The sequence below is a fragment of the Cygnus olor genome, chromosome Z (assembly GCF_009769625.2).
Source record: "Cygnus olor isolate bCygOlo1 chromosome Z, bCygOlo1.pri.v2, whole genome shotgun sequence".
In the NCBI taxonomy this organism is placed as follows: Eukaryota; Metazoa; Chordata; class Aves; order Anseriformes; family Anatidae; genus Cygnus; species Cygnus olor.
In genome coordinates, this window is record NC_049198.1 from 65,105,324 (window position 1) to 65,120,000 (window position 14,677).

The 14,677-nt window shown below is 37.5% G+C and overlaps 1 protein-coding gene across 5 annotated transcripts in view; it reads left to right on the plus strand.

Annotated features, from left to right (window-relative positions):
- Positions 1-14,677, plus strand: part of BDP1 (B double prime 1, subunit of RNA polymerase III transcription initiation factor IIIB) — a 55,832-nt gene that overhangs the window by 28,694 nt on the left and 12,461 nt on the right. For 3 of the 5 annotated variants that reach the window (XM_040539836.1, XM_040539838.1, XM_040539837.1), the window contains exons 23-35: positions 234-349; positions 1,016-1,238; positions 1,775-1,956; positions 4,130-4,349; positions 5,591-5,805; positions 6,815-7,205; positions 8,316-8,432; positions 9,267-9,303; positions 10,783-10,866; positions 11,369-11,594; positions 12,510-12,664; positions 13,396-13,534; positions 14,096-14,267. In XM_040539836.1, coding sequence (XP_040395770.1) covers positions 234-349; positions 1,016-1,238; positions 1,775-1,956; positions 4,130-4,349; positions 5,591-5,805; positions 6,815-7,205; positions 8,316-8,432; positions 9,267-9,303; positions 10,783-10,866; positions 11,369-11,594; positions 12,510-12,664; positions 13,396-13,534; positions 14,096-14,267 — 2,277 coding nt within the window. The remainder of the gene's footprint in view (positions 1-233; positions 350-1,015; positions 1,239-1,774; positions 1,957-4,129; positions 4,350-5,590; positions 5,806-6,814; positions 7,206-8,315; positions 8,433-9,266; positions 9,304-10,782; positions 10,867-11,368; positions 11,595-12,509; positions 12,665-13,395; positions 13,535-14,095; positions 14,268-14,677) is intronic. The other 2 variants (XM_040539839.1, XM_040539840.1) reach the window with 2 other exon arrangements.

Below are 14,677 nucleotides of genomic sequence, written 5' to 3' on the forward strand. Positions count from 1 at the left end.
TAGCCCAGGACTGAAAAGAGTTATGTTCCCACTTGCCTAGAAATTGCATTATGTGCTCAGGAAGATTACTCTCTATAAACACAACATGATTTCTTTTTTTGGTTCAAACTGGGAAATTAATGCAGAGAAGTAGTGTGTATTTTTATAAATGCACTTCTGTTTTAAAACCTTGTTTGGTTCTCTTTTTTTGGTGCTACAATGCATAATGCTTTTATTTTTATTGCAAATCAAAGGGTGAAAATGAAGCTGTATTGCATCAAGCAAATGTATTGAGCAATGAGGAACAGGCACAGCAAGAGGCGCTTCAGGTGCCATGTATTTCTGAAAACATATTGCATGAACAAAGCAGGTGAGGTTAGACTTCAGCAAAAATCACATGTGAAAAGTTTTTATTTGTTGCATAATAAGACACTTTTGCAAGAGTCAATTCTTTTGTTCATTTTGAGCTGACTTTCTATGATGCTTAGTTTTCAATGCCTACAGGCAGTTTTGTCCCATGTTTTCAGGGTAGTCTTTTTAATTAAGGCGAACTACTTGTCATTGGTTTTCTGGCAAGTACTTGATCTTGTGGCTCTTTTGATGAAGCTTTTCTTTTACTGGGTTTGTATTCCATGTACAGTGGTCGTACACGTAACATAAATTTTGCAAAGTATTATAGTTTTGTCTTTTATTGATCCCAATGTGCTGTCCTATTTTACTGTCATTCTTGATAAATTATGGTTTTAAGCATGTGTTAGCATGTAGAATCTTTGTTGGTATGGTTAGCAACACAAATTTCTTGGTATTGAAAATGTCTTGATAAGTCTTGTTATTCCTGCTTACATGTTAACCACAACCAAAAACGAGAAATTTGCTTGACAAAATATTTTCTTGATTTTAAGTAGGATAGAATGTATTAGAATTTCTAATACTTTTGTGTTGATTCAAAACTTAATGAATGCAAAAATGCTATTTTCCCTCCCCAAGCAAAGTCAAGCGATGTCATTTGTTTTTTAAAAAAATTGTTTAGATACAGTAGTGCTGAACAATCCACTTCCCAAGAAGGCAAGCTGGGTGCTCTGAAACCAGCACAGCTCATAAGGAACCAATTTCAGAGGGCCAGACCAAACCTAGGAAGAACATACAGTGAGAAAGAATCTCCAGTGGCACAAAATCTTGCTGCTCCAATTGAGGAAGAAGCAAATAAAGGAAAAAATCATCCTGTAGCAGAAGACTCTGAGGAAACTCTTTCCTTAAAAGTGAGAATTCTGTCCAGATATTTCTGACTATACTTTCTGATGCTTGTCTTTGCACCAGCTGTTTTTTGAGACATCGTAATAAGCTGCTTTAAACCTATAAATTAATTCTGGACCAGTAAGAATTACATTCTTGTTTAATACTTGTGCCCTTACAAGAGTTTTTTTTTTAAATAATGTATTAATGCCACATAATACATGGGCTTCTGTTACCAAATTTAAAGACTTGTCCTGCTTGTGCTTTAAACTTTGAAAATTCGGTCATGTACATTGTAAATGCTTACCTGTAGCACATGCTCCTTTTGCTGGGTTTCTTCTGATTCCCTTGGTGGTTGCTTATGAAAGACTATTGATTCTAGTATATGTTTTATTAAATATCTCCTTTAAAGGAACAAGGAGCAGTGATGTATGCCATAAACTGCTTGAAAGTTTTTAAGCAAAGTTTTGTCTCAAATTGATGTCTGGATCATAACTTGCAATGCTTTATTTTACAGTTGATGTATTTTGTATTAATATATATATTTTTTTCCAATTTTAAGGATGACATGGAAAGACTGTTGTTTGTGGGTAATTTGGCCAAGGATGACAGTCTAGACATGAATCCAAAAACTCTGTGTTCAGAAACACTCTATTCCCCTAAAAAATCACCGAATTGCCACAGCAAGGGAGAGCAACATCTAATTACACATCCTATAAGGAACATTCAAGATTCCACCGAAAGGTAAAACTCCCTGTTGACAAAACAAAATATTCTTTAAAAACCTGGTGTATTTTTCCACTCATTTCCATTCAACACTTGGAGTTTTGAAGTGCAGGCTCTGAGCTGAGCTAGTTCTTAGATGCTACAAGCTGTGAAGGTCACTAGGTGGCGTTCTTATGCAATTTAAGAGTTTTTAGCAGATTTTTTCTCAAGGCAATTTTATAAGAAGGTATTTCACAGGTGAGAGTTTGAGCAAGTAGAGTTTCTGTCTGAATTTCTCACTAATACCCTATTAGGGTCAGTGCACTACACATGTGGATCCTTGAAGACTGCAGTGCAACTTGCGCTTACTTATGAATGAGAACATTGGTGGGCTTGATGTCTTAGATGTATTCTGAGTCTCTTCAATTTTTTTTCAGGCAGAGAAATTCATGGAATTATGCGCAGTGACGTGATCCTTCAGAAGGGATGCTTTTTATATATGCGCCATATAAGGCAGATTGTACCATTCACAAACATTCATTTAACAATTCTGAGTTGCTTTTGAATCTTTTGCTCAATATTTACTGATATGGAGCAACCTTGAGTGAGTTCATTTTTCTGTTCTCTGAAATCATATCCCACAGTCTTTGTGCAAGGGTTCACAAGACAAGGGATTTATTTTAGTCCTTTTTGCTTCTGTGATGGGGAGAATTTCAGAGAATTACAGAATGGCTGAGGTTGGCAGGGACCTCTGGAGGCCATGTGCTCGAGCAGGTTGCCCAGGACCATGTCCAGATGGCTTTTGAAGATCCACAAGGGGGGAGAGTCCGCAACATCTCCAGGCAGCCTGTGCAAGTGCTCAGGCACCCTCACAGTATGGAAGTATGCCCTGATGTTCAGAGGGAAACGCCTGTGTTTCAGTTTGTACCGTTTGTCTCTTGTTCTGTGACTAGACACCACTGAAAAGAGACTGATTCTTGTCATCTTTGTGGCCATTTGCTGGGTTCTCTCCAGTAAGTCCATGTCTCTCTTGCACTGGCAAGCCCAGAACTGGACCCAGCACTCCAGCTGTGCCCTCAACAGTGCTGAGTGAGGGAAGGATCACCTCCCTCCAGCTGATGGCAATACTTCACCTAATGCAGCCAAAGATGTCACTGGCCTTCTTTGCAGGAAGGGCACATAACTGGCTCATGCTTAACTTGGTGATCACCAGAACCCTCAGGTCCTTCCCTGCCAAGCTGCTTTCCAGCTGGGTGGGACCCCTGCCTGTACTGGCTGTCTCAGGTTGTTCCTCCCTAGGTGTAGAACTCAGCACTTCCCTTTACTGACCTTCATGTGAATCCTGTCAGCCCACTTCTGCAGTGTGTTCAGGTCTGTCTGGATGGCAGCATGACCCTTTGATATATCAGGCACTCCTACCAGTTTTGTGTCGTCTGCAGTTTTCCTGAGGGTAGGCTCTTCGCATCATTCAGAGATGATAAGCTGGACTGGACCCTCTGTTGACCCCTGAGATCCAGTCTTAGTTACTGGCCTCCAATGAAACTGTGCTTCAGATCGCTATATGCAGGGCCCAGCCATTCAGCCAGTTTTCAGAGCACCTCCTTGTCTGCTCATCCAGCCTGTAACTCACCAGCCTTTTTATGAGGATGTTAGGGAAGATAGTGTTGGAAGCCTTGCTGAAGTCATGGTAGACAATGTCATCTGTTGTTACATCATTTTCCCAGGAACTGAGGTGAGGCAGACCAGCCTGTAGTTCCCTGGATCCTTTTTTTACCTTGCTTAAAAGTGTGTTTAAAAGTTCAACGTTTATGTCTTACTGATTTGAATGTGCTTGAAGAGATGTGAGATTTTATCCTATTTAAAAGCAGTAGTACCTTGAACACTGGAATTCATGAAGATAATGTTCCTATAGTTGATTGATGTGGGGGGCCTATGGTAGTATAGCTGAAACTTTGCCTAACATTTTAATGATGTTTTCTTCCTGAAAGGTTTTTCCAAAAGTAAACAGAAAGGTCCACTACTGCAGAAAAGCAAATTATATCATTTTTTCATTGTTTTTTATTCCCTTAGTCAAATTGAAATAAGTAAATAAAAATGCAGAACACTTAAATTCATTTCTGACTGGATGTTCTAAATATTTGATAATGACACAATCTTGTAGAATGTGTTTTATAATGCATGAGAAGTAACAGTTGAAAAATATTTTTTGTAGGTCTAGTGTTAATTTAAGTTGTGGAGAAGAAAGTAAACAGTGTGATACAAAACCTTCGCATGAAGCAAGGGAACCGCTCAGGAACCCAAAGCCAAACCTAATGAGAGCTCATAGAAAAAGAGCTCATCCTGAAGAAAGTAGAAACAGAAGAGATGAGCACAATGTCAAGAGTAGAAATTCAGAAGAGTATTTATTTTTAGAAAAAACAGATGTATCGATGGTAAGTACTGATCATGTGTTTTGAAACAGCTTACACCTCACCTCTTGTATTCTTAGAACTCATAGATGACAGAAATCCAGTATATGTCTATGAAAGGAGATGCTTTCAGTTTTGTAATTCACCATTGGAAATGATGCTGAATTAATGGATTTAAAATCTAAAAACTGTGGAAATATTTAATGTACAGTGTTGTCTTAAGTTTTGCAGTTTGTATGCTGAAGTCTGCATTATCATAAATACTTGCTATACTGTTGTGAATAAATTTAATGTTATTCACTGAATAATATATATTAAGGCAGCTTTCTAATATCAAATGCCACCTAAAATCCATATTTGTATAGTAGTATGGAACAACTTTTAAGTTGATATGTAGGTGAACAACTTTCAGACTTTGTTCTGCTTGAATTCTCTGTAGTCCTGAGCTAGCCTAGATTGGTTCCTTTTCTGTTAAAAACTGCAGTGAATCAAGTTTATCTGGTGATTCTTGTTTTTGAGACAGATCACTAAAATCTCTCGTGTTTTAGCCAAGTACCCATCATTGATGGAACTATGCTTACTAATGTGTTTAAAAAAAATTATGCACTTTGAGCAGAATTGTGTGCTGTTTTCAAGTTGTATTACATCCCAAGTAGCTGTTTTTGTGAGAATAGATACGTGTAGAAACTTTGTGAAAGGAAACACTGTAAGTGAGCAAAGTTTTGGGTTCCCTGAAACTACAGTTCCTAAAGAGGAAAAAGAAAGAGCCTTGATGTAATCCTGCTTAACAGAATATTGCTTAGGTTTTGGGGTATATTTCTGTGTGTGTTTGAATAACTTTTAAACTCCGTTCTGCAGTAGTTTTTTTCCCAGTTGGTTCCCAGGGCAGACAAAATAACTTTTCCTTCCCTCATGTTGTTCTCTAAAATAAATAAGTAGTTTCAGAAAACATGAAGTAATTCATCTTTCCAGTTGTTGAAGTTTTGCTGCTCATGATAAGTTGAGCATGGACTTGGTATGTTATTTAGTACCAGTGGGAAATTCAGGCATCATAGATAACACCATCTAATGACAATTCTGCTTTAAGGTATGAAATTTAAAAAAAAAAAACAAAAAAAAACAAAAAAAAAAACATCCTAAACTACCAGGTTACAACTGAGCATAGGTTCAAGAACCTCAGACTTTGTTTTTTAAATTTGCTGTTACCAAAACCAGTTTAAAAATATGTGGCAATTAATACGATAGCAACTGTCTCTTCTGTTCAGCAGAACTCTAGTAAAATAGTGGAAGCAGCATCCTTCCCAGAGGCTACAGGAAAACGTGATTTTATAGACTCTATTGAAGAAGCATCCTGTAAAAGAATCAGGCAGAATAGTAGATTCCAGTCTCCAGAGGTGTTATCGGAGGGTGAGAACCAAGTAGAAAAAGATGACTTTCAACTTTCTACCTCTCAGCAAAAAAATTCAGATGGCCTTACAAGGTAAAACTGCTAATTTTAGCTTGTAAGCTAAACTGATTGTTTTTGGTTTTAGACCTTGATTACTAGCCATAGTTTTGAAGTGTGTGAGAGAGAGAGAGAAAGTGAGGGAGGGTGAGGAAGAGAGATGGGGGGGAGGAGGGAGAGAACACATGCAGGATGTCAGTACTTATGTTTTCCATCTGAATCATATCAGATGCCTTTTTACCCTGTCTGTACACTCATTAAATGAACATAGCCAGCACTCCCACAAACCTACTCCAGGGTCCACCTTGATCTCAACAGAAATTCCTGAATGACCCATCCTAGGGACAAAGGGACCATGGGATTTGCTGAAACAAAAACTGTACTGAAAGTTCTGTCTGCTAGTATTTTGTTTCCTTTCCCCACCAGCTGACTGTGGAAGCTGTTCTGGGGAGCGGGGGGGTGGGTGGGGGTGGGGAATTTGGAAGTACTTTTGGTTCCTAAAGTGGTCACGTCCATCATTTTGAGGATGGAAACGGTAACTAGCTGATGCAAAAGATTGCTGTCTAAGAAATAAGAGCAGACGATTAGTTATCATCTAATAGTTCTACTTTCTAGGCAGTAGGTAACTAAAATTTCAGTTTGCGTTTCCTAGTGCAGTGTTAGCAACAGAGAACTAGAAAAGTTCCCATGGTTTAAAAAGCATGCAACTTCCAAGTCCCTGAAAAAGAAAATTGATTCATCTGTTTCTAATGAAAGAATTGTGTATGTTGTAAACTTCATTATGCAACTTTTCAGCGCTCTGTTAACTGCTTAATAAACACTTAAAATCCACACTTTGTGCATACATGAAGCTTTGAATTTCAGATGAAATGGTATCTGAATGCCAATATGTTAGGAAGTAACTAGATTGTACTGTTGATTTCAGTGATCCTTTTCTATTCGGTGAGTTTGTTTTTATTTAAGGTGCTTTTTTTGGGAGGGGGACAGGAGGGGAGAAGTCTTAGACTTCATTATGTTTTAAACATGCTTTTGTTCTGTGCTCTAGAAGGCAGTCTAGAAGGTCATCGAAACAGATAGCACTACCAAAGCATGGCTTGGAGCTAAGAACTGCTTCATCTCTTGCTTCTGAATGTGAGGCTGATTGCTGTGAGAAGGGGAATCAAAGACAAGAAGTTAAACAGAATGTTACGAGAGGCAAAAGTACGAAAACTGCTCATAGAAAGAAACCTGGGAAGGAGCACAGAAGTTCAAAGATAACGTTGGTGACTCTCCGGGCTTCTCAAGAGGAGGAAGAGGAGGAGGCAGATGACTTTGAGCCTGATGATGAGGATGAATGTTTTGCACCAGAGGAAGTAAACAAAGCTCCAGTGTTTGTTCCTGTTGGTCTTCGGTCTCCTGAACCTGTTCCCGTTCAGATAGAGGAAACCATGGAGGAGGTATGATGTAGCTGTGTTCTGTGTATGTACATTTGTTTTGATTGTTCAAACAGAAGCTTTTATTCTAATTATATCCGCTACTACTTGGTCGTTGTTTTATCCTAATTTAGTTTACTTCATTAAGAATGGTTTTGACAGTGGCAGGGTTGTTTAGTTGACCCAGGTACTTGGTTTTGAATGAATTACAAATTAATGTAATTTTATTATTTTTTGCCTGTCTCATGTTTTCTTGCCTATTTACAAATCTCTTTATCCAACCAGTTCCATTCATACTTCAGGTCGTCATCGCTGCTTCTTTTCTTTCACTCCAATTCTCCTTTTTGCTTACTACTACTAATCTTCTTCCTCTCTTCTTCTGTTGAAATCCTGTTTTTTTGCATCCTGAATTAATCACATTATTTCTTGGTGAGGGTGAAACAGCAAGAGAATTTAAAGCTCAGTCAAAACACTATGGGAAACTCTAGAATAATAATGGAGAGCAAAGGTGTTTCAGGGGAAGTTTTACTGAATCAAAGATTTCCCTTTTAATGATGTGGAATATATTAGGTTTGGGAATGGTCATCAAGTTATCTGGTTTAACACACAGGTGTCTTGAATACTATTACAGGATATGGTTAGATACCTGAGGACTCAGCTGTTTCCAGATTTAAATAGTTCAGTGGAAAATAGCAAAAGTGCAAGCTTTGCAAACTATGTAGATTAAACAGTGACTTTCATAAGAATTTCTCCGGCAGTACTGTAACCTCTCTGCCAAATTTCAAGTTCTTGTTTCTGAAACTGTCAAATGTCTGAGGTTCTCAGTATAAGTATAGTGTTAGAGAAGAGAAAAAAAATACAGGTAAAATGATATGTACGTGTGTATATGTATATTCCCTAATCTTACATTAGAAAATCTTACATAGAAAAAGGGTAGAAATGATTTTTTTTTTCCTGAAACCTTAAAAACAGAAGTAGTAAGAAAACCAATAAAACCCATTTGATTTTTGAGAGGTATCCCACTAGGTGTTCAATATCAGCTAAGTCTATACTTTATATAAAAAAAAAAAAGGCATTTGATGGATTTTCTTTTTGGGATGATGAACTGAAATGTTTTTCAAAATATTTTTACAGCTGGATATATCTGTGAATATCCCGGATGTGCCAGTGGCTACAGATGTAGAAACTCTCTCTCATATATCTGTCCAGCCAGTGATCCAGAGGGAGGAAAAAGTGAACACCTCACCAACTGTAAGAATGTCTTGTTTGATTTCATTGTAGATACAAAGCTATGTGGCTACTGTCAGAGAATCATATCATAGAATCATAGTTGGAATCATAGAATCAGGTTGGAAGGGACCTCAAAAATCATCTAGTTCCAACCCGCTGGTCATAGGCAGGGATGCTGCCCACTGGATCAGGTTCCCCAGGGCCTCATCCAACCTGGTTTTGAACACCTCCAGGGATGGGGCATCCACAGCCTCCCTGGGCAACTTGTTCCAGTGCCTTACCACCCTCTGAGTGAAGAATTTCCTCCTAACCTCTAATCTAAATCTCCCCTCTTTTAATTTAAAACCATTCCCCCTTGTCCTGTCATTATCTGCCCAATAATGCTCCATCTTTTTTTTTTTTTTAAGTCCCCTTCAAGTACTGAAAAGTTGCAATGAAGTCACCCCAGAGCCTTCTCTTCTGTAGGCTGAACAGCCTCAGCTCTCTCAGCCTTCCTTCGTAGGAGAGGTGCTCCAGCCCCTTGATCATCTTTGTGGCCCTCCTCTGGACCCGCTCTACCAGGTCCACATCCTTTTTGTGCTGGGGGCTCCAGACCTGGGTGCAGCACTCCAAGTGGGGCCTCACAAGGGCAGAGTAGAGGGGGACAATCACCTGCCTTGACCTTCTGATAATGGAAAACTGTAAAATATTGTCGGTATTTAAAATACCATTTTAAAGCCAGGGTAACCTTTGGGCAGAGAATTAACCATTATATTAGATTAAAATTGCAGACTCATTTTATATCTTTTCTCTTTATATATCTGTATCTTTATATCTTTATATCTTATTTGTATCTTTGATGTGTTTTTGTTTAAGGAAGCAACCATAAATGAAAATCCAGAAGTGGACAAAGGTAGATATGAAACGAATTCGTTCATGTATTCCCCGTTAACTTGCTATTAATAAGCAGTTATTATTGCAGGAAGTTCATTTATTGTAGGAAAAATGCTCATGAAATACTGCATGCTTGGATATTTTGGAGGAGACTTAAACAATTTGCTTTCTGACTGTTCTTTATCAAGTAGATGAACCAAGCATTGCAAAGTTCTGTTTCTCAGGGTCAGAATGTGCATTTTCTATGTCCCATGTATGCTTTCCATGCTGCAGTTAGCTGTACCTGGGAGAAGAGGAAACTTTAGAAATGCTTACTTACAACTTAACCTGGTGTGTGACCAAGTGATAAAAAAAAGTAGGTAAATTCATAGCTTTGCCATCACTACGGTCTCTGACTTTAATATCCTAGACTGTTAAACTAGTATAGTGAAAGAGTAACCACAGCCTTCCAGAAAAAAATTTTCTTTCTGTGTGAGATACGTTACTCCTACAGATCTATTGTTTTTTAGAATAGCTTTCACTTTGAAATTTAAATACATTGTCAGTCTTTCTGAAGAGCAATTAAAATTGAATGGGTTACCATCGTAGTTGAAGAAGGGGAAGTCTGCTGTGCTCCTTTGATTTACTTCAGTACAATTGTTTTGGAGGATGGAAATGCTTTGTTTTATATAACCAGTCAGTGATAGCTGAAGGGATGTATTCTGGATAGAGATTAGGAAACCAGGAGTTTAAACTGGGATATGGATTAATGCTATAGGTTATGGATTTATGCAATTAAACTGGTTCCTTTTTCTTTTCCATTTGTGGTGGGTGGGTTGACCGGAGTTGGCCTGGCTGTGAAATGCACACCAAGCCACTCTGTCAATCCTCTTCCTCAACAGGACAGTGGGAGAAAATGGAAAAAGCGTATGGGTTGAGATATAGACAGGGAGATCACTTAGCAAAACAGACTCCACTTTGGAAAAGATAATTTATTTTATTGCCATCTAAAAGTGGAGTTGAGTGGTGAGAAGTAGAGAAAAAGACTAAAACACGTCATCTTGCCACACCCCACCATCCTACCCTTTCCCAGGCTCAGCATCATTCCTTCACTCCTGACTTGCCATTCCCTACCCTACTTGGGAGAAGGTGACAGGAGTTGTGGTCAGTTAACACTTTGCCTATGCTGTGCCTTCCTCCTCACACATTTCCTCTGGTATGGGGTCCTTCCCATGGGTTACAGTCCTTCATGAACATCTCCTAACACACGATCCAGGATAAGCCTGTTCTACCATGTCCTCCATGGGCTACAGTTCCTTCAGGGAATATTGCTCAGGGAATATTGAATTTAGTGGGAATTGCCATCTGCCTATAAGTATCTGGATCTGTGAATGGCAACAATTTAAAAATGCATTCTGTGATGTACTGATGATAGTGTCAAATGCTTTTTGAATACATGTAAGTGAATTTCTGGTAAATATACTTGTGACTTTCAACCTGTGTGTGAACAACTTTGCAGGAATTAATGATGGAAGCACTGAAGCTGCCATGACTTTACTTGCAATGGGTGATCCAATGTTCCAGTTAAAAACAAGCACTGAAGGTATGATCTGATTTGAGACAAAGGCTTCCTTGTGCTTTCTGGCCCCATGCTTCTTCTCCATGCTGCTGCATAGTAGGAGGTCAGGAGTCTTTTATGCGTTTTGTTCTGAATTTTGTGCTGAATTGTAACACATGTAGTGAGACTAAGCAATGCAGCTTGGCTGGAAAAAGCAAGGTACCTTACTGGATACTACCAACTGCATCACTGTGCTAGAAAGATGTTTTGAGAGCTGTTTAAAGAAGGGCATGTTTGAATTTATCTATGTTGGTCACATAGATTGAACAAAAGAGAGGATCCAAGCTTAAATGAGCGTAGGTGTCAGAGATCTTTCCAGGCCTTTAAATTGGAACGTAGCTTCGTAAGTAGCTGTAACCTGAAATTATATTTTTAGTCTAGTTTTTGGTAGACTTTCATACAGAATTTGTTGTCAGCTTTCATTGGTTGAATATTAATTTGTGTCTTTTAAGTTATGCTCTTCTATTTTGTTTATTGTTCTAACCAGAATGGACACAGATGTTACCTACTCAAGATGAATTGAACTTGGCCAGTAGCCTTGTGACCCACGATTACTCTGAGCAAAATAGGACTCCTAATCAGTACTTAGTTTCTTCAGCCACTTATACCAAGAATTTGGTCCCTTGTGACGATGGAAGCAACATTAATGTAGAGGATCAAAGCACTGATGCAGGAACAGGTGTTGAAGAATATTTTGAGAAAAACGCTACCAGGTTAAATTAGTACCTTAATATTTTTATTTTTATTTTTTGATTAAATTACGTTAGGAAGAGATCCTATAGCACTGCTTATGTTTGTGATGTAATATGGGAAATCCCTCTTGTATTTTTCTTATGATTTTTGAGATGTTGATATGTGATTTGGAGACTGTAGAACTTGTTCTTAGCTTCTGAAATTATGCTTATGTTGAGGAGGGAAGAATGTGAGAACTTCATTGGTATGGATTGCTGCTAATTACCAAGCCCATTTTCCCAAACTACTTTATGGCTAATCAGGCCAAGGCAAATTGCTTACGTGTCAGTGCTGCTCTGTGCTCTACATTTAGAGCAAATGGATGTCAAGGAACTATTTGATCTTACATCATTGTGTTTTCTAGCTTTGTTAAAATATTGGCGAATGTTGAAATAGCTTGATGGAACAGCTTTTCAGAAAAATCTGGTAGTGAACATGTTCCTTTATTTGGAAGACTGCAACTTGTTGACTGCTTGAACAAACTATCAGATTATACCATTCTGAAAAATTATAACCAGAGATTTTGATTTTAAATAAGGTGGTTCTTATATTATTAGCCAGAACTTAATTTCATATGATCAGTGTTACATTCCTGATCTTCTCACGTTTTTTCCATATTTCATTTATTTCTATAGATAGAGAACATACTAGTTTGCAGTAAACTTGTGTGTTCCAATTCCCAGTGTAGCTGATCTTTATTTTTTTGTGTTCTGCCAAATAGCCTTCATGCCTTCACTGACAGTTACAGTCTGTATTTCATCTGTTCATTTTGTCATCTACTACACCTCTCCTATCTCTTCTCTGCACAACGATTTTTGCTGAAAATACTGATTTTATCATATAGTTCTTGATTTTTGACAGCTAGCAATGTTGATGGCATTTCTTTTTACCTGTAGTAATAGCTCTCTGCCAATGGTGAATAGGAGGCTGAGAAGAGGCAGACTCCCGAAGCCTCAGCCAAACTTTGGAGTATTGAGGTCTAATGAAAACATACTTCAGAAGCAACTTAATACAAATGTAGTTGTGGAACAGTTGGACCAAGTTCAAAGTGGTAAGCCTGTTTCTTATCCTAGGGTTTTGAAATGGTTTCTTGTAATGGATTCATGTCTATAAAACAAAACTAGACTGAAAGTATTTTTCACTTCTGTTCATGTTCACAGATCGTGCATCACTGCTGTAACAGCAGACTATTCGTTTATGGTACGGTTTTATACAACATAAACAAATAAAATGAAATCTCAGTAGATTCTGGTCTGGCAATGACAGAAATACTGTACAGTACATTGTATTTTTTTCTCTGTTACTACTGTCTTTCCCTTCCACTTAAGCCAGAAGGGGAGATATAAAGAATAGTTTTGGTATTCTTTAAGCAATTACAGAAAAATGATGGTGTGTAGGGTGTTCAAATTTTTAATTATATTCATACCACTGGCAAAAAAAAAAAGAAAAGAAACAACACAAAATACTAAGGCAAGTTGATATATGTGTATATATATCATTGACATTAATTTTAACCCATGTATACAGACCAGCAAAATTTTTTACTATGGTGTGTGCATAACTTGTGTGTGTATACACTTTATATACACACTAAAAGATTTATAGTGCAATTATATGTACACTTCTATGTTTTTAATAGACAAAAGCTTATATGTAAAAATAATATACAAGAAACCACACAATTTTTCTGTGTATGTATACATATACACATGTATAAGTGTAAATATACATATATATAAGTATATGTAAAAATATTTATAAAATAATATTTATATATCTTAGAGTCTACAAACCTGAGAAGTACTGCAGAAATGCAGGGGGTGGAACTAGAACTGCTCAGACCAACTGCAAGTGATTCTATAATTCTTCATAATTTTGCAACTAGTATGGAACTTGTCAAACAAGTGAACAAAACAGAGAGGTAGGAGGAAATCATCAGCTAGTATTTGATTTCATTTCTAGAGTCTTGTAAAATAAGCAATTGAAGCGTATGTGTAGTACATCTGTGATGGAAATTATATGCTTACAGATAATGCACAGAAGCTTAGTTTGGCATTTTACTTCTAAGGCTTTTCTATGTTGTCTTGCAAATTCTGGAGGTAAAACATTAATTTGTGTTCGCTGTTTCAGTACTTGGTAATTACTTTGCTAATTAATTGTCTACCAGAAAACTGTGTCTGAAAGGAAATGTTAAGCAGCTGATCAATTTGGAAATGTTAATAAGCTTGTAAGACTACATGCTTGGTCATGCCTTTAGTAGTAAAGTTTCAATTACTGGTGTTGGGCTTTTTGCTGAAATATTTTATGTAGACTTATTTAAAGATTATGCGTTTTCCTTAGTAGAAGTATGTAATTTTCAAACAGGTGCTGTGTTTCTCTGTAAGTATGTAAGCTTCGCATTAAATGTGTAATTATGCAGAATTCAGCCTATACACTGGATACCTTTAACTGGTTTCAAACTAACTAGGTGTATATCTTACAGAACAGAGAAGGAGATGAGAGATGATTGTAGGACTTCAGGGAACTTATCACCGAAATATAAGAAATCTCACCTTGGACTAGAGGATTATATGAATCAAAGTTCTGTGGATGGACTTACTATGCAAAATCCTTGTCCTGCTGAGCACAGCCTATGTACAATCAACTTTGCTCAGGTAAATAATTTACAGTCTGGAAGTGCCCCTTTTCTCAAACTCTAGAGGAAGAGGTTTCCAGTGCAAATGTGTTCACCCGTTTTACTGACCTGGTAGGTCAGCTGGTGAATGAAACCCCTCTTTATTTTTTTGCATGGGTATAATCAAAGTTAATCATTCAGGCAAACCCCATCTTTGCAAGCCTGAGTTTTTAGGGTTTCAGCAATAAGTGGTAAATTTTAGCAAAATTTTGAGGATTTTTGAAAAAGAGTTTTGATGGAAGAAGTTACCTAAGACTCATGTATTCATTCAGTCTGACCTCTTGCTGTTACTTTTTTCTTTATAATTAAAACTACGTTCTGCTGGGCTCACTACATTTTCATTGTCCCCTTCATTCGCTTTGCTTAAAACAAGCTTTGTTTAAATTGACC